We start from the raw sequence: 26,520 nt of genomic DNA, 5'->3' as shown, positions 1-26,520 counted from the left end.
CAGCCATCAACCCCCCCAATCTTGCCATTTGCAACAATGTAGATGTAACTAGTGGGTATCATGCTAAGTAAAATAAGTCAATCAGAGAAAGACAATTATCATATGATCTCACTGATATGAGGAATTTGAGAAACAAGACAGAGGATTATATGGGAACAGAGGGAAAAATGAAAAAAGATTAAACCAGAGAGGGAAACAAACCATAAGAGACTCTTAACCTCAGGAAACAAACTGAGGGTTGCTGGGGGTGGGGGGTGGGAGGGATGGGGTGGCTGGGTTATGGACATTGGGGAGGGTATGTGCTATGATGAATGTTGTTAATTGTGTAAGACTGGTGAATCACAGACCTGTGCCCCTGAAACAAATAATACATTATATGTTAATAAAAAAATGAAGCCATAAGATGTTGCAAAGAGATAGACACATATGTCATAGAAGTACAAAGAAATTTATGAGAATGATAAATACTTTCTGGGTAGGAGTTAATCTACGAAGGATTGTTATATAAGTAAAAGCACTGACGCAGAGTTCAACTACACTGGTAAAGTTTTATTCCTTAAACAGAATTGTAAGACTATGACTGTGCATTGTTTTTTTCTTTTTGCCTTTTTGTACAAAGTAAATATTCATAGATAAATAGGATGAATGCTGCATGTCATTTTCATGAGATTTAAAAAAAAAATAATCTCTGCACCAACATGGGGCTTGAACTCACAACCCCAAGATCATGCCAGATGTTCTAATGACTGAATCAGCCAGGTACTCTTTTCACAAGATTTTTAAAAGAAATGAGATTACAAGGTTATGTAAATAGGTATGTTTTACAATTATCCTGGAGTAGCGAAAGTGTTGGGGAAGGTCTTGGAAAAGAAATAACAACTGTTTGGAGAGCCTGGGTGGCTCAGTCATTAAGCATCTGCCTTTGGGTTAGGTCATGATCCCAGGGTCCTGGGATGGAGCCCCATACAGGTCTCCCTGCTCAGTGGGGAGCCTGCTTCTCCCTCTCCAGCTCCCCTGTGCTTGTCTTACCTTTCTCCCTATCTCCCTCTATCATAAATAAATAAAATCTTTTTTAAAAAGAGAGAGAAAAAAACAATTGCTTGTTGACCCATGTGCTGGGCCCAGGCACTGAGGTGGGGGCCTCCTCACCACCCATCTTCCCCCCCCTTGAAATGTGGGTTCCATTTACCATTCTTGCTCCCAGAGACTGATCCAAGGACCCAGGCTTGACGTAATGATGTGGTGTTAAGAACACCTGCACAGTATATGTAACCAAACCTAGTTAAAACTTTTTTTTTTAAATATTTTATTTATTTATTTGACAGACAGAGATCACAAGTAGGCAGAGAGGCAGGCAGAGAGAGAGGGGGAAGCAGGCTCCCTGCCGAGCAGAGAGCCCGGTGTGGGGCTCGATCCCAGAACCCTGGGATCATGACCTGAGCCGAAGGCAGAGGCTTTAACCCACTGAGCCACGCAGGTGCCCCTAAAACTTCTTTTTATAAACTTTTAAGATTTGGTGGGCTGGTGTGGGGATTCATTCATCTTGTTGCCACCCAAGGAAGCCTTCTATGTGTGTTCCCTTCGTTTATCAAACTGCTGCCTACCAGCGGTCGATGCCTCAAGCTTTAAGGTAATTAGTGTGTTGCAAAACCTGGTGTGGAAGTAAGATGGGCTAATGGGAGAAAGCTCCATGTCTTCTAAAATTGTTTATAATACCAAAGGCTCAACATGGGATGGGACGAATATTTGAAAAAAATTATTAAAATCTAAAAAGATGATAAAGCCCTCAGTGTGTATTTCAATTAAGCCTAAAAAAATTAAAAAGTTAAGAATATAATATTTTGATATTGTATATCCCAATTATTTGTTTACCTGAGTCAGATTTATTAAACATTCTGATCATACAATTGATGAATTTTAGATAGTGGACTTTCTTGATTATTGGTCTTTGGTCTTATGTTTTGTAACTCTGAAATAGTGGATTTATTCTCCTTGCATTATTTTCATGGCCAACATGCACAGAGTAAAAATCATACTAAGTAAATTTTTAAAGAAGTATTTTATGTATTTATTTAACAGAGAGAGAGCACAGTTGGGGGAGCAGTAGGCAGAGAGAGAATCAGGTTCCCTGCTGAGCAAGGAGCCTGATGCTGGGCTTGACTCTAGGACCCTGAGATCATGACCCAAGCTGAAGGCAGATGCCTAACTGACTGAGTCCCCCAGGCATCCAGGCATCTTCTATTTTTGTACTCACTTGATTATTCCTTTAAAAAATAAAGCTTATTTATTCTATTACTCTTCCAAAAATATATTATCATTCTTTAACAGAAAGTTGTTGAAAATGTATTCCAAATTACCATAATATGGCTTAAAAAGGCAACAAGGAAATATGACTACCTCCCTGAAGCAACAAAAACCCAAGTTTTGAGATCAAAAGGCAAACAGTCAAAAAGATTAGAGTATTCTTAAGTTGCACAATAAATAAATTTCCACCAAAGATGACTCCCTTTAGTCTTGCCACTCAGTGGACAAATTCTGTTTAAGTATACACCTATACTCATAATTCTAGGAGAGAGAAAATCATTTTTAGTTCCAGGACAAAGTATCCACTAAGTCCAAAACACAGAAGTTGGGAAGTCAGCTTGGTCCATGGAAGGGTAAGTGACCTAAGTTGGCGAACTGGACTGACCAGAAGGACCTTTATGTTAGGAGAAAAGGATTTCTTCTTTTCCTTCTACAGAATAACAAGGACTCCAGGGGATATTTCAACTCTAAGAGGAAACAGCTTAAGGCTAAGGCTAAAAACATCTTATTTCAAAGACATCTTTATTTGCCCCCCAGTGATGCTCCTGTAAAATGAAACAAAACAAACAAAAACCACATGCCACCTAGTACCCTAGAGTGGTATGCCTCTTCCTTCTCTCCCCGCCTTCCCAGTAGGTAGGGAAGGTGTGGCCTCTCAGATTATACCTGGGAAGCTCCCAAGGTTTTGAACCAACAAAAAGCCTTCCCAGGTGATACTCCAAAAAAAGAAAACCCTAAAGAAAACTATTGATGGATTTAAATACATTAAATTAAAATGTTTTTTCCCTCTATGTCAGAAAAAAACAAATAGACAGGAAAGTCTACAACATTAACTAGGGGCTAATATGCTTGCTGTTAAAAAAAATGCTTACAAATAAATATTTTAACGCTGCCCATTTAAGTAAAAATAAGTAAAGCATAAATAGGCATTTACCACAAAGGAAATATGATTGACCCACACTAAAAGTCAAATGAAGATAACATAAAATGTAGATTTTTCATCTAAAAAAATGACAAAATACTAATAAGGATGATAAAAATCTAGAGAAAAGGAATTTTCAGAAGAATTGCAATTTTCATTTCTTAACCCTTCATAAGTGGAATTTGACAAGAGACATCCAGAGCGTAAGAGTGAATTTCCACTTTTGGAAATCTAACACGAAGACATAAAGGTTGCTCATAGTAGCTTTGTTGATTGCAAAACAAAAACAAAAACAGAACGAAACAAAAACCAAAAAGGTTATGATCTCATTGATTAGGGAGCAAAAACCAAAAAGGTTATGATCTCATTGATTAGGGAGCAAAAGGCAAGCTAAAGGCAAAGCACATGACTGCTGCACAAAAATTGCACCCCCTCCCCGGGTGGCCATATGTGTGACGTTCCTCAGGCACTCCTGGCTGCCTAAGAACAAAGGAAAGGAAAAAAACAAGTGGTTAACTGATAGAGATCACAGTCATGTAGGACATGAGTCTCCATCAGTTTGCAACTGTCTTAATGATTTACAAAAAAAAAAAAGCAATCTCCAGAAACCCATAGACTCAATTTCCTGGAGTCCTAACATCAACCTCCTCTTCATAGGACAGAAAAATCTTATATAATGAGTCACTCCTCACAACCCCAGTGCCGCTCTTTCTGTCCAGGGGTCCTGTCTCTGTGTTTTAATAAAGTCACCATTTTGCACGAAGGTGTCTCAAGAAATCTCTCTTGACCGTGGGCTCTGAACTCCACCACTCCAAACCACATCATTCTGGCGGCCAACGTGGGGCTGAATCTTCTCATCTAGACTCTGAACTGCAGCGCAAACTTGGTGAGTACTTTTGCCTTTACTTTCATTTGAACGCTCATTTCAACCTGTCTTTTCATGTGTCCAAGTGGATGAGTTTTAAGTTCTGCATTGGTGCTCAGCGGAGAGTCTGCTTCTGCTTCTCCCTCTGCCCCTATACTTTCTCTCAAAAAAAAAAAAAAAAAAGGTTTGTACAGGAATTACTTTTACAAATAAAAGTGGACATATGGCCAATGTTTCCTGCCCACACTCTTGTTTTCTAATAATCCTTTTAACTTTTAACCATGGTTTGATTTGGGACTAATAGCTTGTTTTCAGAATTTGTCATTATTTCTTTGTAGATGATTCCAGTTCAAGATATGTATCAAATTAAGACACTGACAGATTGTCATTGTGGAATAAATGTACGTGCAATCAGATTGGTCAATTTTACCTAATAGGAATGTTTATATATCAAATACATAATTGTATCAAATATGTAATCATTCTTAATAATCTAAGAAAGCCATGTGTCCTAACATTTAACTACATTTTTTTTTAATATTATATTTATTTGGAAGAGTGAGAGAGAGGGAGGAGAGAGCACATGCTGGGGAGTAGGAGGGGGCAGAGGCAAAGGGAGAGGCAGACTCCCCACTGAGGAGGGAGCCCAATGTGGGGCTTGACCCCAGGACCCTGGGATCATGACCTGATCTGAAGGCAGATGCTTAACCAACCGAGCCACCCAGGAACCCTTAACTACAATTTCTTGTAGTTTTTTTTTTTTTTAATTTGTTTATTTGAGAGAGAGGAAATCCCAAGCAGACTCGCTTCAGAGCTCAGAGCCCAACTCTGACCCAATCCTACCACCATGAAACCATGACTTGAGCCACAACCAAGGGTTGGATGCTTAACCAACTGAGCCACTCAGGCACTCAGGTACCCCTCTTACAGCTTTTATTGTCTTTTTCAAAGTATATAGTACAGGCAGGACCATCTAACTTGCTCTTCTCTCTTTTGATATCTTATACTTAAATCCATTTTTATTTTTAAAATTCATTTATTTAGTAAAGATTTTATTTATTCATTTGAGAGAGAGATTGAAAGAGAGCACACAAGCAGGGGGAGGGGCAGAGAGAAGCAGGCTTCCTGCTGAGTGGCACGCCAGGTCCCAGGAACTGGAGATCATGGCCTGAATCAAAGTCAGATGCTTAGCCAACTGAGCCACCTGGATGCCCTAAATTACTTCATCTTTCAAGAAAGACTGGGGGAAAAATCAAAAGGCCAACAGTGACAAAAACTTTCATTATTCCTCTGCCAGTCACTGTCCTTCCACACCAAAGAACATCTGGAAAACATCCGCACATCCTTTGGCGTTTAAAAACTGATACAGCTGACCAAAGTCCATGTGGTTTCCTCTGGCTCCATTAACACTGAACACTTTTTCTTCAAAACTTGAAAATTTTCTTTGTCTTTCTATTTTGTCATTTGTACCATCAAAAGGAATGTCTTCTCGATGGCGAATTAAAATTCTCTTCCAGTTTAATTTTCTGAGTCTGAAAAGAAATTTTCAAAGTAGACACACTGAAAATATGTTCTGTCTTCTAGAGCATTGAGAATAGAAGTTATAAAACAGACTTAGCAATGCCTTTTCCCAGAAGTAAAGACATTTACTTTTATCTCACAGGGATTAATTTTAATCAAATATGATGCTGGTCAGAATCCTATCCCTAAACTCATTCATTGCTACTACCTCAAATCAGCATTTTACAAATGTGAAAACTGCTGTATCTCAAACTCCCAAAGGGACTTCTTAGAAACTCATTTAGGATGTCAGTACAGAAATGAGAAGATGAGAAACCCCTTTGTTTCACAAGGTATGCACAGCTTATCACATCACTAAGAAGAATCCAATCCATGGAAATGAAGGGGATCATAACATCTTGGACAAGGGCCCAAATAAACAGCTATTTACAGAGCATCTCCTGTGTGCACCATGTCAGGGAAGGGGGTGATGCTGATCATATGTGAGTTCTATTTTATCCATTGACTTGAGACTGAATCCCCCATAAGGTACAACATGAGGGACATACTAATTGCCACATCTCTAGTATCTTGTTTACTAATAAAATTATTGACACAGCATACAACATTTGTGAAAGCAAACCTTGACCAGAATTCTTCACAGGCACTTTGTGGACCTTCCACACACACAACACCAGGTTTCCCAGGCATGCTAAATCCAGATAGGGAAAGCTCCTTTGCCCACTCTAGAATATTCTTTCTTTTACACTTGTTGTAGATGTGATGGCTATAGATCCACAGTCTTGTGAGAATGAGATCAACTGGTTGGAATGTACTTCCTGGAGCAGGGGAAGGCATGGTGTCTCTGCTCATATAGCCAGAAGCATGTTCTCTAACCCACTCTGTGGCATTCAATATACAGACGTCTCCAAGACAATTCTTTTGCAGGTATGCAGTCAGATCTGTGTTCAGCTGAGTCTGTTGGGATCTACTTAGTGATACTGATCTGATGGAAGAGATAAAGAATAAAAAATTAAGTCAATTTTCTTGGAACAGAGAACAAACTTAAGCCTTGCTTTTATTCTCAGGTTAATTCTAACGTTGATGTTGGCCAATTTCTGTCACATACCTGACAGTAATTTCAGGCAGAACTTCGGGGTATTGAAAGGGAAGAATACAGGCCAGAGAAAACATCACCTGATTAAAAAAAAGAGAGAGAGAAGTAGAAGAAAACACCCTACGTGGTGTTTTAAGTCTTGACAGGCTTTCAGTTCTTCAAAAAGCAAAGTGAATTACCGTTGTTTCCTCAGTTACATCCAGTTTCACATTGATAGTAAAGTAAACTTTCGAAGATCGTCCCTCCATCGTCTTCTTTTCAATACAATCTTTCAGTTCCGCTAAAGCCAGCTGGTCATTCACTATGAGCTCGTTCTCACCAGGGAACATACTGGCTAGCAGGTCTAACTCAGAGAGCTGAGCCTCTGCCTGTTCAATCTCAATCATTTTTGGATATCCGTAAATTTCTAAGGAAGTAAGGATAAGAGAGAGAATTTACAAATAGAACCTAGGGAGAACTCAATAGATCAATATAGGTCTTTATTGAAAGTGTGTTTGATTTCTTCATAAAATGTGAAATTTAAACAGGTGTTAATATACTAAGGATCCAAACTATGGGCCAATCCAGTGAAAGTCATAAAACTATAATAATAACCAGGCATCAAATTCCTCTGTATCTGGATAGTTGACCTGGAATCTTGAGCTACCACAATGAACAATTTCACTGAAGTAAACTAATCATGTAGTCAAAAGCCGTATCAGTGATAAAGCCAGGAGAGAGGCTATGGCTGGTTACTTTCGAAACCTAGAATGAACAGAATAAGTAAGAGAGTTTTGTGGATGGCTAATATTTTTCTCTTAATATTAGTGTTTATTCGTTTTTAAAAAGCAGAGGAATGAAGAGAAAATATGAAGAGAAAATATGCTAACAATCCCACAACTCAAGTAACCTCTGTTAACATTAAAAGAAAAGTACTAGGTTATAAAATTCAAGTGGTAGAAGGTTAAAAAATGAAGATATAGTTTCAGCTGGTGATCTCCTCCCCTACCTTCCTAAGTCTCCCATCCAAGTTGAAGAGTTTTGGTGTTACAGTAACACAAAATATTTTAGGCATTATACACATACATAAATGGAAAATATATGGTGGTATAATGTTTATGTATATGTAAAGAGTGAGATATATAATCAAAATATATCCGCAGGGATCATATAAACATATCTTTTTTCCCTACTTCTTCCCTTCCAAATATATACCAAAGAACTATTCATTGTCAGTACATAGTGATTTATCTCATTCTTTCTAGTGGTTGACTGTCATACTGAATCATGTCAATAGGTCATAATTTATTGCATTCTTTGCCTATTGATGGGCACCTGGGTTATTTACACACATTTGATATTATGAACATTTATTTAATAGAAGTTCTTAATAGAAGCTCACTGAAAATTTTTTAAGATAGGTATTTTTTTAAGTTTTATTTACTTTTTTTTTTTAAGATTTTATTTATTTATTTGACAGATAGAGATCACAAGTAGACAGAGAGAGAAAGAGAGGGGGAAGTAGGCTCCCTGCTGAGCAGAGAGCTCGATGCAGGGGTCGATCCCAGGACCCTGAGATCATGACCCGAGTTGAAGGCAGAGGCTTAACCCACTAAGCCACCCAGGCGCCCTTATGATATATGTTTTAAATCTTTGTCAGGGGTACCTGGCTGGCTCAGTAAGAAGAGCATGCAATTCCTGATCTCAGGGTCACGAGTTCAAGCCCCACATTGGCTGTAGTGATTACTTTAAAAAAAATAAAATAAAATGAAATCTTTTGTCAGATAATCCTGCCATCTCTGTCATCCTGGCATTGGCATCTATTTTATTGCCTTTTTCATTTAGTTTGAGACTTTCCTTCTTCCTGGTATGATGATGATTTTTAAAATTTATTTAATCTGGACATTTTAGGTATTATGAGACTCTGAAAAATACTCAAATCTTCCATTTTAGCATACTTCTTCTGAAACCCTGCTTCAGAAGGGAGAAAAAGGGGAGCTTCTGCCTGGGAGGGGTGGAAGTGCCTCCTTATTGTTACCCATGCGGCCTCCACTAACAGCATGTTGATGGGCCACTTTGTTAATGTTAGGTGTTGGTGAAAGCTGGACTCCCCACTAGACTTCTTGGACGTCACTCCAGAAGGGTGAAGGTGGGATGCCTTGTTACTACTGCATCAGAGGGGAAGTACAGGCTCCCCAAGTGGTCTGACATGGATCTGACATGGGTGTGACACTAAACCCTGGTAAGGTCCTCATTCTCACACAGCAGAGAGGAAAGTCCTAGATCCCTAATCACATTTTTTTTTTTTTTATACCATCCTGACAAGGAGTGGGCACTGAAGTGGTCATTACAGCTCAGTGAAAGTGGAACCTAGGCGCACTTTGCTGGTGTGGTAAGGAAGAGGCCACAGTGTTTTCTTTGGTATTTACCCAATATAGCACGTTTATTATCTAAGTGATTTCCATCTTGCTCAGCTGCACAGTTCTTGGTACTTTAGCTAGAGAGAGCAGGGTTTTTTAAGGCTTTACAATTTGTTTGGTCTGTACCCTTGATATTTCTGGGGTGCTGCTTCTTTAATCAAGGCTCAGGTATTTGAGGCAAAAAAGAATAACCAAGGAAGTCACCATTGTGTCCTTCCTTGGCTCCCAAGTTCCCCTGGTTTTTCTGCTTTCCTTTTCACTTTTCAGAGTCTTTTGTGTTTGTTTTATAGTGTCCAGGATCCTTAGTTGTACTTAGTTGGACAAATTAGGAAAAATACATCTACTCTGTTCCAAAAGTGGAAGTCCCTCCTACACAATATTTTTAACTTACTAAATTAGTATGCATGTGCAAACACACACATACACACACACAGATACACACACATATACACACAAAGATAGTTTACATCTAATAATTGTTATAGAAGAAAAACTTGGTATAAGGAAAGCTGATCTAATTCTGTGAAACTGATCTAAGAAAAAATCAGACAGTATATAAAAAAGGTGTTTATAAGGATGTTCATTGCTTATTATCTACAATAAAAAAATCAGACATGACCTAAATGTTCAACAATAGATTAGTTAAATAAATATATATCTAAACAGAATATTATGAGATCATTAAAAAATACATATTAACACTGATATTCATGATACAATAGTTACCTTAAAAAAGTAGATTGTAAAAGAATATAAATAGGTATGATCATATTATTCATTGTTATATCACTATACACACATGAAAAAAGTCAGAAAGAGAATTCACCAAATTAGTTTGTTAAATGTGGGTAGAAGGAAGAAAGGAAGGGCTGACTAATTTATATGCTTCTTTATTGTTTGAAGTTTTAGGATTACTATGTAGTGTTTCTGAATTTAGAAAAAAAGGAGTTACACATCTGAAAAGAAAAACAGAGCTCAGTCCCATTCTCCAAAGGAAACGTGTCTTACCTTCTCAAAGAGAATTTACTCTGTGAAATCAAACACTATTATCTTGGTTAATGGCGTCTTCATGGAATTCCTTCTCATCTTCGGGTAAATGTTTATTGAGTAAATACCATATGTAGAGCTTCATGCTTCATTCCTTCGCGGAGCTTTCTAATTAGTTTGAGGATCAGGATTTATTACCTAGTAAGATATAGAACAATGCAGATAAAAAAGGCTAAATGTGTTAAGTGGCTAGTGTTAAATGACTAGTATAGGCATTATTGTGGGGATTAAGAGGAGTACATGTTAATGAAATGGGCTATCAGGAAAGAGTTAAGGAAGGAGACAGGATCTGAGTTGAACCTTTCTCCAAATTTTTTTTAAAAGTTTTATTTAAGTAATCTCTACACCCAATGTGGGTCTCAAACTCATGACCCTAAGGTCAAGAGTTACATGCTTTTCTGACTGAGCCAGCCAGGTGGCCCTGAGTTGAGCCCTAAATATAGGCTAAGACTTAGACAAGTGGAGAAGGAAGCATAGTGGGGAGAGAAGAAAGGTCTATAAGGCAGGAAAGCACATGAAAAATAGTGTAGACCTGAACCTGTCCCTTCCTCACAACCCTGACTACAAAGGCCTAATTCAGGGGCTCATTATTCGGACCATTTTCTTTTCTGCTAGTTACTTATTTGTCCCCTAAACACATTCTTGGTCCTTCTTTTCCTTGCTCTAGACTCTAAAAAACTGACCTCTGCAGCCTATACCACCCCACTCTTTTTTCTTGTGGTTAGTTTCAGCTAATGCTCTGGCAGAAAAGGGGAGGATGGGAGGAGAAAGAAGCCAGGGTATTTCTTCACTACATCTTTCCTGTTTTGGTGGGATTCTGACAATGGTCGTGACTCCTTAAGACCATAGCTTTTGTGGGCAGCCCTTCTTCTTCAGCTCCAGCAAATCTTCCAGGCCTAAATCTTCCTAGGGGCAATAATGCCTGGCCACACCTCTGTAAACAGTCCCTTCATTAAGCAATCTCTTCAAAATTTCAGAGTTGAGTGCATATCTATTTCCTTCTAGAACTTTGACTCCTCTTACCTGGACACTGCCTCCAGCAACTCACGCTCCATATTGTCATTATACATATTGTATGCAGTGTCTAACAGAGGTGTACAAAGACATACAAGAGAGCACCAACTATTTATTAGGAATATGTTCTCGTAATCCGTGATTGGGTAAGAGTTGCAGTCTGAGAGGAGTGGGGGTGTGTTAGGTTTCCCTCAGTTGAAGGCAAACTAGCTGAAGACCCTGACAGCTACTTAGTGGGGTGAATTTATCCCAGTTCATGATCTGGCTGTTAGTTTCACAGACCGGTAGCCCAAAATGCCTACACATTTAGAGTGGACCCAGTTCACAAAGGCTGTCTTGGATGATTCATTATCAAGCCTTCTAAGAACAAGTCCTCCCTTTATTACATCTTTTTTTTTTTAAATTACATCTTCTTTACTCCATCCAAATATAGTTGGATTGTTTCTTTAATATTAGAAAATGGTATTTGGTCAACAATTTAGCAAGTTCACTGTATTGTAGTTTTAAAGAATAACAATTCTTCTACTTAAATGGAAATGTGTATTAGTCACAAGTGACAGATCAATAACTGTATTAGGTCCTATCAAGAACACATTAAGGAGATGGGATCGGGAGGGAGACAAACCATAGGAGACTCTTAACCTCACAAAACAAACTGAGGGTTGCTGGACGGAGGGTCAAGAGGGGGTGGTGGGGTTATGGACATTGGGGAGGGTATGTGCTATGGTGAGTGCTGTGAAATGTGTAAACCTGGCGATTCACAGACCTGTACCCCTGGGGATAAAAATACATTATATGTTTATAAAAAATTTAAAAAATTAATAAAAAAATAATTTAAAAAAAGAACACATTAAGGACTATGAGAATGACTAAATGTGGTGGGGTGTTGAGTTCATTACAATTAATTAGATAAGGAATCAGGAAAATAGGAAGCACTCTTGCACGCATTGGCTGTCTCCACAGACCAGAATATAAATCAATGCCAACACATCATTCCTAATACCAGTGCTTTTTCAACTGAAGTCATTAAAACATTGTTTATCAAGGCATCAGTGCCATGCTGGGGAAAAAATTACACAAAGCATTTTTGTGCTTAAATAAGTTCTTGAAATGCTAAATGACAGAAAGTTTAACAGGTTTTTCAGGGTGACAGTTGGCCATCCCATTGTCCCGACTAGAATTTATCTTAAACAAAAATAACCCCATCTGGACAGTAAATTATATGGGCCCAATTTTAGCATGTGGCTTCTCAAAGTCTTTATTGTTAGATACCAACATGGACTGTGAATTTCTAGGAAGTTTTAGTATGGTGAGTATCCTGGGGCGCCTGGGTGGCTCAGTGGGTTAAAGCCGCTGCCTTCGGCTCAGGTCATGATCCCAGCGTCCTGGGATCGAGTCCCGCATCGGGCTCTCTGCTCAGCAGGGAGCCTGCTTCCTCCCTTCTCTCTCTGCCTGCCTCTCTGCCTACTTGTGATCTGTCTGTCAAATAAATAAACAAAATCTTAAAAAAAAAAAAGTATGCTGAGTATCCCAAACCAATTTGACCCCAGATTTTTTCCCCCCTGACTTAATATGAGCTCTCTTCTACACAGAACAGATCAGGAATCCCTGCTTTGTCATCTAGCCATGCTAATATAAATAGTTTAAATATTATCAATGCTACCCATCATCTCTGAGTTTTTTTCAAAAACTGTTAGAGCTGCAAACACTTCTCCCTTCCTTAAACACAATGTTTTCTTTACTAACCAGTCACTTCATGTAATTTTACATCCTATTTTCATTTGACATCCTAACATATATTTGCTCTGTTATTTAAAAAAAAAAAAAAATGCGGGGCACCTGGGTGGTTCAGTTGGTTAAGCAACTGCCATTGGCTCAGGTCACTATCCCAGAGTTCCAGAATCAAGTCCCGCATCGGGATACAGGCTCCACAGGGAGTCTGCTTCTCCCTCTGACCTTCTCCCCTCTCATGCTCTCTCTCACTGTCTCTTTCTCTCAAATAAATAAATGAAATCTTAAAAAAAAAATCCATGTAAGTATTCAAAATCCCTGAACTCATTGGAATTCCATGAATATCTTTTCTAGTCTTTTAAAGTTGAGGTTAGTTATTAGAGGTTATTAGATGGCTAGATGGTTATTAGAGGAAGTGAATTTATTTTGTATTTTTATCCTAGTGGTTTAAGTATGTACTCTGCTACTTAGACTGCCAACGTGCACTTAACAACTGTGTGACCTTAGGCAGGTGGCTTAAATTCTCTGTGCCTCAGTCTCCCCATCTTTAAAATGGGATGATAGGGTCGCTGTGAGGACTAAATGATGGTGTGTGGAAGATGCTTTAAACAGTGCTTGGCAACAGAGTACTGTAAAAGTGGTTGCTGTTGTTATATTCATCCACAAATGTGTCTTGATCACCTATTGTGTATCAAGCATTGTCCTTCACACTAAGACTCTAACAATGATCAAAAATCATAAAAAAATAATCTCAAAAATCACACACATAAAATGCCTTTTCCAGGCAAGAAGAACAGCAAGTTCAAAGCCCTTGTGGCAGGGACGTGCTAGACCAGGTGCTGGAGCCAACTAAGCATGGGGCAAAATTTTAGGAGGCAAGATTAGAAAGGAAATGTGGGGCAGTTTAAGTTAGGACTCAGAGGGCATGGCCAGGACTTTGGATTTTATTCTGTCCGATATGGAAGACCACTGCAGAGGTTTGACTTACTTATGGAGAGGCCCACATCTGATGCTGTGAAATGTGCAGGGCAATGAGGATGAAAGGTGGGAGACCAGGGAGGCACTACAATGACTTGGAAAGAGATAACAGTGGCTTGGATTAGTCCAGGTGGTGAGCAACATTCAAGTTCTGGGCATACAGAAAGAGTAGAACCAACAAGATTTACTGACATATTATATGTGATATGTAAGAATAAATCCAAAGGGGGCGCCTGGGTGGCTCAGTGGGTTAAAGCCTCTGCCTTTGGCTCAGCAGGGAGCCTGCTTCCTCCTCTCTCTGCCTCTCTGCCTACTTGTGATCTCTGTCTGTCAAATAAATAAATAAAATCCTTAAAAAAAAAAAAGAATAAATCCAAGGCATTAAGAGACTGGAAGGATGGATTTGGCATTTAGGTAGGGAAGATGGTGGACACTTAAAGCCTCGTTTTAGAAATACTATGTAATGAAGTATTACTAAGACATATATCTACTCAATAGAGATGTTCAGTGGACAGTTGGATGTACAATTATGCAATTTATGAGGTATATGACTGGAGATGTAATTTTGGGAGTAACCAACATATATTAAAAGGCATGCTTGTTTTGTCACTTATTGAGTGAGTGAAGCTGGGAGAAAGTCCCACTGAATTTGGAGGTCTGGAAGATGACATAGTGCCAGCAAACAAGTCTGAGGCCAAGCGACCTGTGTGCGAACAACTATGGGAATGATGCTACAGGTATACCATTTACTTGTCCAATTTCTTTCGTAGAAAGATTTCAATGCAAAAACAACAAAACAAAACAAAACAAAACAAAAACCCCTGAAGAGAATCTTCGGACTCAAGATTTCAGTGAAAGCTGAATGTACGAATGTAGAATGAAAACTGAGTTTCCTAAGTGGAATCATTCTTTTTTCCTCGCAGATTCTTATTTTACAGAGCACAGCGGCTACAGGCGGCACAAGCCCTGACACCGGGCAAGTCGCAGACCGACCACCACCGAAACCTTGCGCACAGGCGCCGTCGCCCCTAACAACTGACTGGGCCTGGGGACGGTAGTGAGTGCGGGAAGGGAAGGTCCCGACTGCGGGCGGGGTCAGGTACAGCCGGAGCCGGCTCTATCCAATGAGCAGTGTAGCGCGTGGGGAAGGCGGGGCCGCGACGTCGCCGAGCTCCCGGAGGGGGCCACGGGCCTCTGCCACGCGGGAAATCCCCGGTTCGGCTGGGCAGCAGTGGACTGAAGACTCACCTGGGCCATGGACCCCCTCGGAGCGAAACCCTGGATTTTCTGGCTGCACGGACAGCTCAGGTCTCATCCAGCGGGAGCCTCAGCGTTCCTCTATTAGGCAATCCGAAGCCTACGCGGCCCAAGGGAAGTGAGACGACGCCCTCTCGGCTTGGCGCATGCGCGCGCGTGGGGCCCTATGCCCCGGAAGCCCATTTGTTCCTGAATGTTTGGTCCTGGCAGGTGCTCGGCGGCCGGAATTCTTGGCAATGCTCTATGCCTCTCAGTCGCAGAGTTTAAATTCCACTCTACTGGCATTTCTCAGCTGCTGCCACTGCCATGGAGAAGTATCAGAAGGCACTGGTTCCTGGATCAAGGAATGGTCTATTAAAGTAACGCTCCTCAAATACAAACATGGGTAGGAATCGTTCGGTTTTATGTAGCTCGGGATTCAGTATGTAAGAGTGGGGTTCCCTGTTCTGCGTTTCTGCTATCTTCCCACACAACAGGGATTCTTCTGGCCCCTAAATAGCAAGGCATTAGGGAGAGGTGAGCCTGGATGGTGGTCGTGGTGACTTTAGAAAAGTCACCTTTTATTCTACCAGTTTTGTTTTATATCTAATCCATTCATCAATCCATCTGTTTTGATGCATTTCAAAGCAATTGCACACATTGGCATACTTCTCCCTAAGTACTTCATTCTGCATAGCATTAAGATTCAAATGTTTGATTTTTAATTTTGAGGTAAAAATGAAATGCACATCTTTACTGTGTATTTGCTGAGTTTTGACAAATGCATACACCTGTGTAGCTTAAATCCTATTAAGATATAGAACATTACTAGCATCCTAGAAGTTCCTTCATGCTGCTTCTCAGTCAGTCCCCACCCAAATCCCCAAGAGGCAACCACTTTTGACTTTTTTTCCTGCCATAATTAGTTTTGCCTGTTCATAGGAATGGAATTACATAGTAGGTACTTTTGCATAAGTCTTCCACTATAATATTTTATTTTTCTTAAAGATTTTATTTATTTGACAGAGACCACAAGTAGGCAGAGAGGCAGGCAGAGAGAGATGAGGAAGCAGGCTCCCTGCTGAGCAGAGAACCCGATGCGGGGCTGGATCCCAGGACCCTGGGATCATGACCTAAGCCGAAGATAGAGGCTTTAACCCACTGAACCACCCAGGGGCCTCTATAATATTTTACAGATTCATCCCTGTTCGTATGCCTTACAGTTTCTTTTTATTGCTTAGAATCCCATTTTATGAGAATACCACAGTTTTCCTATTCTTTTGTTCAAAATGTGGGCTGTTTCTAGTTTCTGGCTATTATGAGTAAGGCTACTATGAACAGTCTTGAAAAATTTTTCATTTCTAATGACTGTCCTTTAATAAGTATGTAGTAAGCATTTACTATGTTCCAGATACTTCTGAGTACTAGAGATAGCCATAACCAAGACAAATGAGATGTCCCATTTACATTTGCATGTTTCTGTGTATGTATGGGTGTGTGTGTGGGGGGGTGGTGGAAGAAATATATAGGTAAATTTGAAAGAAAAATACTAGATAGTGGTAATTGCTGGGTAGTGACATAAAATAAAGTGATGGGAGTGATCAGGTGGTTCTATAACCTAGATTGCCCAGCCAATTTCTCTAGGAGAAAGTGACTTTTTTTTTTTTAAGATTTTATTTATTTATTTGACAGAGAGAGAGATCACAAGTAGGCAGAGAGGCAGGCAGAGAGAGAGGGGGGAGCAGGCTCCATGCAGAGAGAGAGCCCGATGCGGGGCTCGATCCCAGGACTCTGGGATCATGACCCCAGCTGAAGGCAGACGCTTAATCCACGGGGCCACCCAGGCGCCCCGAGAAAGTGACTTTTAAGGTGTAAACAGAGTTACAATAAAGTAGCAACCACAGAAGATAATGGGAGCAGCACTCTAGGCAGAGGAAACAAGTGGTACAATGTCCCTAAGGCTGCGTTTTAGAATAGAAGAAAAAAAAAAAGCCTGTGTGCTGAGTGGAGGCTTAAAAAATTCTATCAGCTGTAAAGAGCAGAAGAGTCAAATGTAACTCTTGTTACTCTGGCCAGTTTGATAGGTCAGGATGCCACTTTCTTAACCTACTTTTATCTGATTACTAAAAAGATGAACACTTCTTCCTCTCTTTTGACCAGTTGTCCTTTTATCGTGAATAACCTGTTCATATCCCTTGCCTATTTTACTTTTTCCCCAAGCGATTCTTTTGTCTTCTGTAAAAGACTAAATCCCAGGGGCACCTGGGTGGCTCAGTGGGTTAAAGCCTCTGCCTTCGGCTTGGGTCATGATCCCGGGGTCCTGGGATCGAGCCCCGCATCGGGCTCTCTGCTCCGAGCCTGCTTCCTCCTCTCTCTCTGCCTGCCTCTTTGCCTACTTGTGATCTCTGTCAAATAAATAAATAAAATCTTTAAAAAAAAAAAAAAAAAAAAAAAAAAAAGACTAAATCCCAGGGTACCGAGCCTGTGTTCATTTAACTCACTTCACAGGAGGCTCGGCACTTACAGTATTTTTAACGGACACGCAGCAAATGCTTGAAAATTTTACCTTCCGTCGGCAAGGTTAATTCAAGACAATTTACGTACTGAACATTTAGAAGGCGATTGGGCAGAATAAGGGGAACTCTGTGAAATGTAAATGTTACCCTCCTACCCAGCTTTCAGATGTAACGTGAATAAAGTAACCCATCAAGGAGATTCCAATACTCTGACCACAACCAGGTACTCAAGCTTCCGAAGCATTTAAACAACTCCATAATTACACCAGAGTGAGGAAAACAGCCAGCCAGGTTCTTCCAGGTGGCTGTACCTCAACTTCCGGAAGGAATTGCGCGCAAGCGCCAATGCAATAGCGTCAGCGCCGCAGGCTCCTGGGACTAAACCACCTCCCATAATGCCACGTACCGGAAGTTGTTGCTTTCTAGGGGTCAGTCTGGCTTGAGCTCTGTCGCTCTCTATCCGTCACCGAGAGGAAGACAGAGCTGGCTGCCCAGCCCACAGGCTCATTAGGGGATGCAGTTATGGGCGCTGTCGCCGTGGGTGAGTTCTGTTCCCACTGACTCGGAGTCACCGCTCGCATAACTTCCTGCGTTTTGAGAGCCCGAATTTCCTGCCTTGACCAGGTTCTCTTCTCGAAGGCTCCTCTTCCTTAAGCACGTTACCCAGCCTCGGCCCGGTACCGCGTTCTCATTGGCTTCATGTCCTGTCAGTTCCAGGAGCTGGCCAATGAGTTGTCGGTGCTGGCGCCCCGATCGACCCCGGACCCGAAAGCTCCCCCGTGGGTGCCGAGCAGTTGGAAGGGAAGGGGAGGTGTGGCGGGCGCCGCGCGGCCAGGAGCACCCTACAGGTGGGGTTGGGTTTGCTGCCGCGTCCATGTGGTGGTTAGTAGGAAAAGCAGGATTTGTCATCTCAACGATTCAGTGATCCTAGGGTAGGTCAGATGTACGCCAAACTTGAAAGCCATATTTAAGATCTGCTGACAAAGTTTTACAAACGCTTCCATTTTTAATGGAATCGAGCAGGCATGGGAGGACTGGGAGGGGAAGGGAACTGGATTAGTATGCGAACCGGCAAGACCAGCTTTGATTTAAATTTTGTGTGGAGTCTTTAAAGAGTAATTTGGTTGAGAAGCTGACTCTCATGTGAACTCACCTGAAAAACTTAATAGATTTATTGATGTTTTATAGCTGATGGTACTTGCCACTCTTTTTTCTAGGTTTATTTGATGCCCTTTATAGCGGCCAATGATTTACTGTAACGCTTTCCAAAGCTTTGAAGTATCCTCTCACCGAAGTAGTTAGAGTTATCAAGTTTTTCTTTGGTGTCTGGGCTACCGCAGTCTTCAAACCAGATTTGCTAGTGCTGCCTTCACTACTGGAGACTTCTGAATTCTTTACCATTTTGTTTTTCACCGGAACCTGTTTGCTTCATTCTTAGGTGTACCTACCTTTGCACCTTATAATCATCTTTTATATCTCAGATACTATGCTCTTTTTCTGTTTCAGTGCAAGCATTACTTCTTGGGAAGTATTTTTATATGTACTAACACTATATTAAGATGCTTTAGGCAATTCAGAAGCGATGCCTAAAACCATTTCTTTCTCCTAGAACTTTAGATTCCAGATAGAGAAATAACACGTGTCCAGGTCAAAGATTTAAGAAGCAGCCCATGGAATTAGGGGACAAAAGGAACAGCACACGTTATAAAGGTTGGGAAACTTAAGTTGAGAGGTTTATTTATAGTAGAATGGTTGCCTAAGGCTTCATTGAAATGAACATCTTGGAGAATTGGTAAGATTTTGCTAGAGGAGAGAACATTCTAGCTAAAAATCAGAGTCATAGAGGTGGGGCCACAGTGTTTTGTGGTGGTCTTGGAACTGAAAAACCTGTGTTTTAATTACATCTCTGCCACTCTGTTATCTTTGGTCATTTTGTTTCTGAGTTTCTTCCTTTAGCAAAACGCTCCATTTAAAGGGTTGTGAAAAATCAAATAAGATAATGTTTATGAAATGGCTTTGGAGATAAAAAGCACGGTATAAGTAAACTTTACTGGTTCTTTGCCGAGAAGTAATGAGAATCAGGATTACCAGAGCACTGAGGACAATTTATAAGGGACTGTAAGTGCACAGCTCAGAAGCATGGATATGGTGAAAATGGTATTATTAGATTATTAGATTCCTGGTACTGGAATGCAGCACAGATTACAGGGAGTTGGATTGGAGGCAAGAACTTGGGTACTGTTTTTTTTTTTTCCCCCTTAAAATCTCTAATTCTAGAGAAGATAAATTATGTAACATGTTATTTTAGGGGGATAAAGTGTATGTAAAAAGTACCCTAGTTTTATATATGCCTGTATACTCTGTGTTATTTTGTTTGTTATTAGTTAATTCGTTTATTTTGTAAACATGGAGCCGTGTTAAATTTTAGATGATCCTTGGAAGGTTTAACTATTACTAGATGTGGCACTTCATATAAACCTTTTTGAATTAACTAACTAAACAAGTAAGAGCTAAAAGAGGAATATTTCTAAGACCTTAGCCACGACAGGATGACAGCTAAGTATCAGAATTAATTGGGAAGTGTTTTCAAAACCTGTCTCCCAGGTCCTGCTTTCCACTTATGTAATCAGAATTTTAATAAACATTCCAGGTAAAATAATTACTATAGTCATTCAGGTGATTTTGACACTAAGTTATTTGAAGTGAAGTATAGGTTTTCAGAATCGTTATTTAAAGTTAGGTAGATCTGTATGTACTTTCAGCACTTTTCATATATTCTAATTTTGAATTGTTGACTAAGGAGATGAAGATTTGATGTGCAGCTAGATTTATTATAGTCTTCCAAACTGATTTTGGCAGTAATATAATAATGTAAACAGTTGAGAATGCCGTTGTAGTAAGTTCTCAGCTAATACCAGGAGGGAATCCTGGTATGGAAAATGTGGAACAGTGGATCACTTTTTATATTTGGCTTTGAAGTTTGTAAATTTTCTAACTCCCTTTCGTAGATTATCTTCAGAATTATTTCATATTTTTCTTGGAAAAATTATCAGTTTGATTTGCATGGACTGCAAAGTTAAGAAAGATAGCTTAGGAGAAAGCGGCATTATTCTGTTTCAAAATGCCACCACCACTCCACATTTATGTAATGAAAAGTTGAATTCCTGTAGTATAAAGTGCTGAGACTTTTAAAGATCTGTATAAGAAGACACCGATTCTTTCCTGACTCTTAAACTCATTGCAAAACTCTTAATCTTACTAAGAATCAGCTTTCTAAGCTATGAAAAACAGGAGTAACACTTTCCTGTCTACTTCAGAATTCTTACTGAAAACTGGATGATATATGTGAATGGGCTTTGTAAATTATAAAGTGTGATAGACGTAAAATATGTGGCTTAGTTACTATCGCCTAGAGAAATATAAAACATACTCTTTTTTTTTTTTTTTGTCAAGCTAACTTTATCTTGTTTTCTAGATTGTTATTTTGTGTCAGTAAGTAATCCATAAAGTGCCAACATGGGAAAGAAACGGACAAAGGGAAAAACTGTTCCAATTGATGATTCTTCTGAATCTTTAGGTATATTTTACCAATTGAATCTTTAAAGTTATGTTTATATCCCTAAATGGACATATATTTTAATATGTACAAATGGGATCAAAGTGTACATTATTCTTTAATTTGCATTTTAACTTAATGTTTTTATCTACATGTCATTTAATAGTCTTAATATTCTTAATGACATGATACTCCATTGATGTAAAGGACCATGGGTACATATTTCATAATTAGGTAATTCCCCACTGTTAACACAAATTTAGGTAATCTTTAACTTTTCAATGATATGAAAAGTGATAGTAAACATTTTTGTAGCTAAATCTCTTTGCACATCCAACTATCTTTTTAGTACAGATTTTACAAGTAATATTTTTGAAATAAATGGCATAAATATTTTCAAGGCTCTTTTGCTTCCATAGCTAAATGCCCTTCAATTTTTTTTTTTTACTAACAGGCCCCCTACCAGTGAAATAAAGAGCCCATTTCCCTTAACATTATCAACACTGGCTGGTATCATTTGTAAACATCTGCTGATTGTCTAGTTGAAAAAGAGTATTTTCTTTTTTTAGTTTGTGTTTCTTTAATTACCTATTGAGATTTAGTAGTTTTTTATATGATCTCATTTGTTTTTATTTTCTCTGGGTGCAGGTTAAGTTCATTGTACAAAAGCTAAATGTGCCACTTGACTGGTTTCTGAACCTCTTGGGTCCCTGAAACAACTGAGGTGTTTTAGAGTGACTTGCAAAGCCCTTTACTGATCTGGTCCCAACAGGGTTTTTGGTCTCAGGTCCTGCTGTTTGTTTTTACACATGTGTGAGGTGACAGTCTGAGGAGAGAGTATGCACTTTGATATTTTATACCCTCATACTTCTGTTCGTCGGATATGGCCTTTTCAGTTGTTCAGTCCCTGAGTTTATAGTTGAAAGTGTGAGCTTTGAGGTCAGGAAGACCTGAGTCCAAATTCTGGCATAGCCATTCTGTAGTTATGTGATCTTGGGCACTAAATCTTAGTTTTCTCATCTGTCATTGGGGATAGTAGTGTCTTTCTTTTAGGGGGATGTGAGAATTAAATGAGATCATGTATGCAAAAACAGCACAGTGTCAAATTCATAGTAAGTGCTTAATATCAGAAAACTTTCTTACTATAAATAAGACTGTACAGATGTTACCTAGTCTAGGTAACCTTCATTGATTTTAGCCCTTTGTGTACTGCTATAGCACATTTTGGAGATACTGTTTTTGTTTGTTTTAACATTTTGGAGATTCTTATACATTTATTTATTTATTTATCTGCTTCTGCAAGAATACTACTCAAAGAGAAGAACTGTGGCTTGGTCTTTTTTAGGTTTCCTGACCCCATCACAGTGCTGGGCTTGCGATAGTTGTATTGTTGACTTAACAAAAGACCTTCTTCATAAACCTTTTAAGATAAAGAGAATAATTAATATGATAAAGGCCTTAATGTAAAGGAAATAGATAAATGAATTGAAGTGAATTTGGGAAGGTGATGTTTATACGTGGGACTTCAAAAAGCCAAAGTTTAAAATTTGTATAGAATCTCTTTCTCACATCATCATAATATTCAAATGTCAAACAGAAATTTAAGCTTTCAAATTATCTAACAGTTTGTTTATAAATTCATTTTTGAAGTTCAGATGAAGGGTAAGTTTTGAGTTTAACTGCAGAAAGCCATTTTTATCTCACATACTCCTTTATTATTTGTTTTAATAGAACCTATGTGCAGACACATTAGAAAAGGATTGGAACAAGGTAATTTGAAAAGGGCTTTATTGAATGTGGAATGGAATATTTGCCAAGATTGTAAGACGGACAATAAAGTAAAAGATAAATCTGAAGAAGAAACGGAAGAAAACCCTTCAATTTGGCTATGTCTTAAATGTGGGCATCAGGTATGCTTAGGTTTTGATCAATATGGAATTTTATAAAACTCTTTGAATTTATTTTAGAAGGTGTTATGTAAAACCACAGTTTGGGTGAGTAGGCTGCCAGCTGGTTTAGGTCCTTTTCCCTGGGGAACAGATTGGGGACTGAGGTTTGTGTATATATGGTTTATTGGATAGTGTTCTTAGGTACCACAACGAGGAAGAGAGTTAGGGAGGCAAGATTAAGCAGAGGGAGAAGTTGAAGTAAGAGGCAGTACTATGGGGCCTCAGCTGATCCCACAATGAATTCTGGCCTTCAGAGGAACTGAGTGAAGGGGCCAGGCCTTTGTACTTGTGCATGGACTAAACACTGGCTGTGGGATGCTGCTGGGGAGGGGCACTAACCTTGGGCAAGGCAGCTTCATTACACTGAGGATAATTCCTGGGGATGGATAGATTGAGCTGTGAGCTGTCAGTAGGCCACATTCCTGGCAGCTGGGGGTGTGGGTACCTGGGTCTTGGCATGGATGGTATCTAGGGGCAGAACAGCTCACAGGTATTGCCATGGTACCAAAGGTCAGGTCTCTTTGTTATTGGCGGCAAGTTAAGTTCACATGTTAGGTTACTGGGCTGGTAGGCGTTCCTGTTACGAAGCTTCAAGATGAGGCAGAGAGAGGACTTTTTTTTTCTTTTCAATGGGATTTTTTTTTTTGAGATAATTATAGATTCATATACAGTATAAGAAGTAATATAGAGATATCCCTATATACATTGCCCCATTTCCCGCAGTGGAACTTTTTTTTTTTTTTTTTTAAAGATTTTATTTATTTGAGAGAGAGCAAGTGAGAGAAAGAGCATAAGCTGGTGGGAGCTGGGAGGAGCAGTGGGAAAGGGAGAAGCAAATTCTGCTGTGCTGGGAGCTCGATGGGGGCTCAATCCCAGGACCTTGGGATCATGCCCTGAGCCGAAGGCAGACGCTTAACCATCTGAGCCACCCAGGCACCCTCAAAGTGGAACATTTTATGAAACTATAGTATAATATCACAACCAGGATGTTAATATTGATACAGTCCATCAATTTTAAGCAGTTCTTCCTAGTTTTACTTCTCTTTGTGTGTATGTATGTTGTGCATGTGCAGTTGTGTGTATTAAGTTCTGTGTAGTTTTGTCACCTGTCTAGATTCATGTTTCCACCAGCACAGTCAAGATACCAAGTACTGTCAAATTATACAGATCTCTTGTGTTGCCCCCTTTTTAAAGTAGGCTAATGCAGGGCTTGAACTCACAACCCTGAGACCAAGACATGAGCTGAGATGAAGAGGCGGATGCTCAACCAGCTGAGCCATCCAGGCACCCCATATGTTGCCCTTTTAAAATTACACCCACGTCCCTACTGCCATCTCTTCCTCAAGCCCCCGACAACCACTAATCTGTTCCTTATTTCTAAAATTCTGTCATTTCAGAAATTTTATATAAGTGGAATCATACAGTATACAACATTTTTGGATTGGCTTTTTCACTTAGCATAATTGCCTTAAGAGTTACCTAAATTGTGTATATCAATAGTTCTTTTTTTATTACTGAGTAGTATTCCATGCTATAGATGTACCACAGTTTATTTATTCTTCTGTTGAAGGACATCTGGCCTGCTCTCATTTCAGATTTGATGATTACAAATAAAGCTGCTATGAACATTTGTAAACAAATTTTTATAATTTCATTTTTCTGGAAAAATGTCTTAGAGTGCAATTACTGTTATGTACTAGTTGAATATCTAGTTTTTAAGAAATTGCCGAACTGTTTTCCAGAGTGTCCACTAATGTTTTATATTTCTACCTGCTCTGTATGAGTGATCAACTGTCTCTGCATTCTTGCTTGCATTTAGTATTGTCACAGTTTATTTTTAACAGTTCTGATAGCAGAGTAGTGCTATCTCATTGCAGTCAGACAGTTTAAAAGTATTTGAATGTTGGGGCTTCCTGGGTGGCTCAGTTGGTTAAGCACCCAGCTCTTGATCTCAGCTCAGGTCTTGATTTCAGGGTCGTGAGTTCAAGCCCTGTACTAGGCTCCATGCTGAACGTGGAGCCTACTTAAAAAAAAAAATTGAATGTTAGCAAAGAAAACATTTATTATTTGTATTTGAAAGGTTTTCACTGAAGCTCTTAAATTTATAGAGTGAGAATGAATATATTTTACTTTACCTTTTCCAGAATAGATTTACTATTATAAATTTTATTTTGCTACCTATTTAGTTCCTAAAGGTAAGATAATATCACTCTTAATTGTTAACTTTCGTCCTGCTATAGTCACCTTTTGCACTGTTAGCAAGTGATTCTCAACTGCTATCTTTTTTTTTTTTAAGATTTTATTTATTTATTTGACAGAAATCACAAGTAGGCAGAGAGGCAGGCAGAGAGAGAGAAGGGGAAGCAGGCTCCCTGCCGAGCAGAGAGCCTGATGTGGGGTTCGATCCCAGGACCCCGAGATCATGACCTGAGCCGAAGGCAGAGGCTTAACCCACTGAGCCGCCCAGGTGCCCTCTCAACTGCTATCTTAAGACAAGTCATCTCATTCTTAAGTTTCAAATGATCTCAAATGGTGTTAAGAAAACTTTTTTTCCAAGTTAATAATCATTTATTTTAGCGTTGAATATTGAGTGGGATAAATTAAATCAGTGGTATTGATACCATAGAAGATTAGAAGCCATTGATAAACAGTTCCCCTTCGAGGTATATTTTTAGCTTTAGAGAAACAGGACCACTTCTGTAGTGCAATCCAAGAGAGTTTGTGGCCTGATTCAGATAGATACATAGTGAAGATAAATTTCATAACAGTGATTTAACCAGCAAAAGACAGAAAATCTGGTCATGTTCTTTTATGACTAAGTCTATACATCTTGTAGGTGAAAATCTCCCATTTGCTTGTTCAGTTAATGCATATTGATCTCCTTCCATTTGCTAATTTTTTTTTTTTTTTTTTTGGTAGTAGAAGATTAATTCTGTTTTTGTATCTTCAGGATTTATAGTTCAGGGGAAGAAGGATATAAACATTAACAACTTTAATATGAAGTAGAACATAAGGAATGCCACCAGGAGTTTACACCAATTTTGTAGGAGTTTGTTTACAGGAAGAATACAGTGTTTTCTCATCTGGGAGGATAAACATAGGCTTCTGAGAGGAGGTGGCCTTTGAGCTAGACCTTGACAACTGGGTGGGATTTGATATAGGACAATATGAAAGTTGACTCCAGAAAGTACGGTGAGGTCAGATGGTATTAGGTTTGTTAATTAGAGATTTGAAAGCAGGGATGCCTGGGTGGCTCAATTGGTTATAACCGTCTGCCTCTGGCTCAGGTCATGATCCTGGGGTCCTGGGATTGAGTCCCACATGGGGTTCCTTGCTTGGCAGGGAGCCTGCTTCTCCCTCTGCCTACTTCTCTCTTTCTCTCTCTC

The 26,520-nt window shown here is 39.4% G+C and overlaps 2 protein-coding genes across 14 annotated transcripts in view; one reads left to right on the top strand and one right to left on the bottom strand.

The window, feature by feature from the left end:
- Positions 1-4,869: 4,869 nt before the first annotated feature.
- On the bottom strand, positions 4,870-15,293 carry RWDD2B (RWD domain containing 2B). The gene is made up of 6 exons (XM_080827445.1): positions 15,126-15,293; positions 10,116-10,292; positions 6,888-7,114; positions 6,721-6,788; positions 6,235-6,597; positions 4,870-5,623 (listed from the first exon to the last, which is right to left on the bottom strand). The coding sequence occupies exons 3-6, from the start codon at positions 7,092-7,094 to the stop codon at positions 5,389-5,391; spliced, it is 873 nt and encodes a 290-aa protein (XP_080683571.1). The 5' UTR covers positions 7,095-7,114; positions 10,116-10,292; positions 15,126-15,293; the 3' UTR covers positions 4,870-5,388.
- The window catches only part of USP16 (ubiquitin specific peptidase 16), a 29,505-nt gene continuing 17,992 nt past the window's right edge, over positions 15,008-26,520 (top strand). For 2 of the 13 annotated variants that reach the window (XM_080827346.1, XM_080827338.1), the window contains exons 1-3: positions 18,030-18,170; positions 21,105-21,206; positions 22,917-23,095. In XM_080827346.1, the coding sequence (XP_080683472.1) occupies positions 21,146-21,206; positions 22,917-23,095 (240 nt within the window). In that variant the 5' untranslated portion in view covers positions 18,030-18,170; positions 21,105-21,145. Of the gene's footprint in view, positions 15,520-18,029; positions 18,171-18,414; positions 18,562-19,238; positions 19,340-21,104; positions 21,207-22,916; positions 23,096-26,520 lie in introns of those variants that run through there. The other 11 variants (XM_080827350.1, XM_080827349.1, XM_080827342.1 and 8 more) reach the window with 9 other exon arrangements.

Source organism: Martes martes (assembly GCF_963455335.1).
Source record: "Martes martes genome assembly, chromosome: 1".
In the NCBI taxonomy this organism is placed as follows: Eukaryota; Metazoa; Chordata; class Mammalia; order Carnivora; family Mustelidae; genus Martes; species Martes martes.
Note: the sequence above shows the minus strand (reverse complement) of the source record. Positions and strands in the feature narration are given on the sequence as shown.

Excerpts from the sequence above, each read along its gene's own strand:
- RWDD2B (XM_080827445.1), bottom strand. The coding sequence starts at position 7,094 with ATGATTGAGATTGAACAGGCAGAGGCTCAGCTCTCTGAGTTAGACCTG. Across the intron at positions 6,598-6,720 it reads CTGCCTGAAATTACTGTCAG|ATCAGTATCACTAAGTAGAT; the intron begins GTATGTGACAGA and ends CTCTTCCATCAG. Across the intron at positions 5,624-6,234 it reads TGTGAAGAATTCTGGTCAAG|ACTCAGAAAATTAAACTGGA; the intron begins GTTTGCTTTCAC and ends ATTTCTTTTCAG.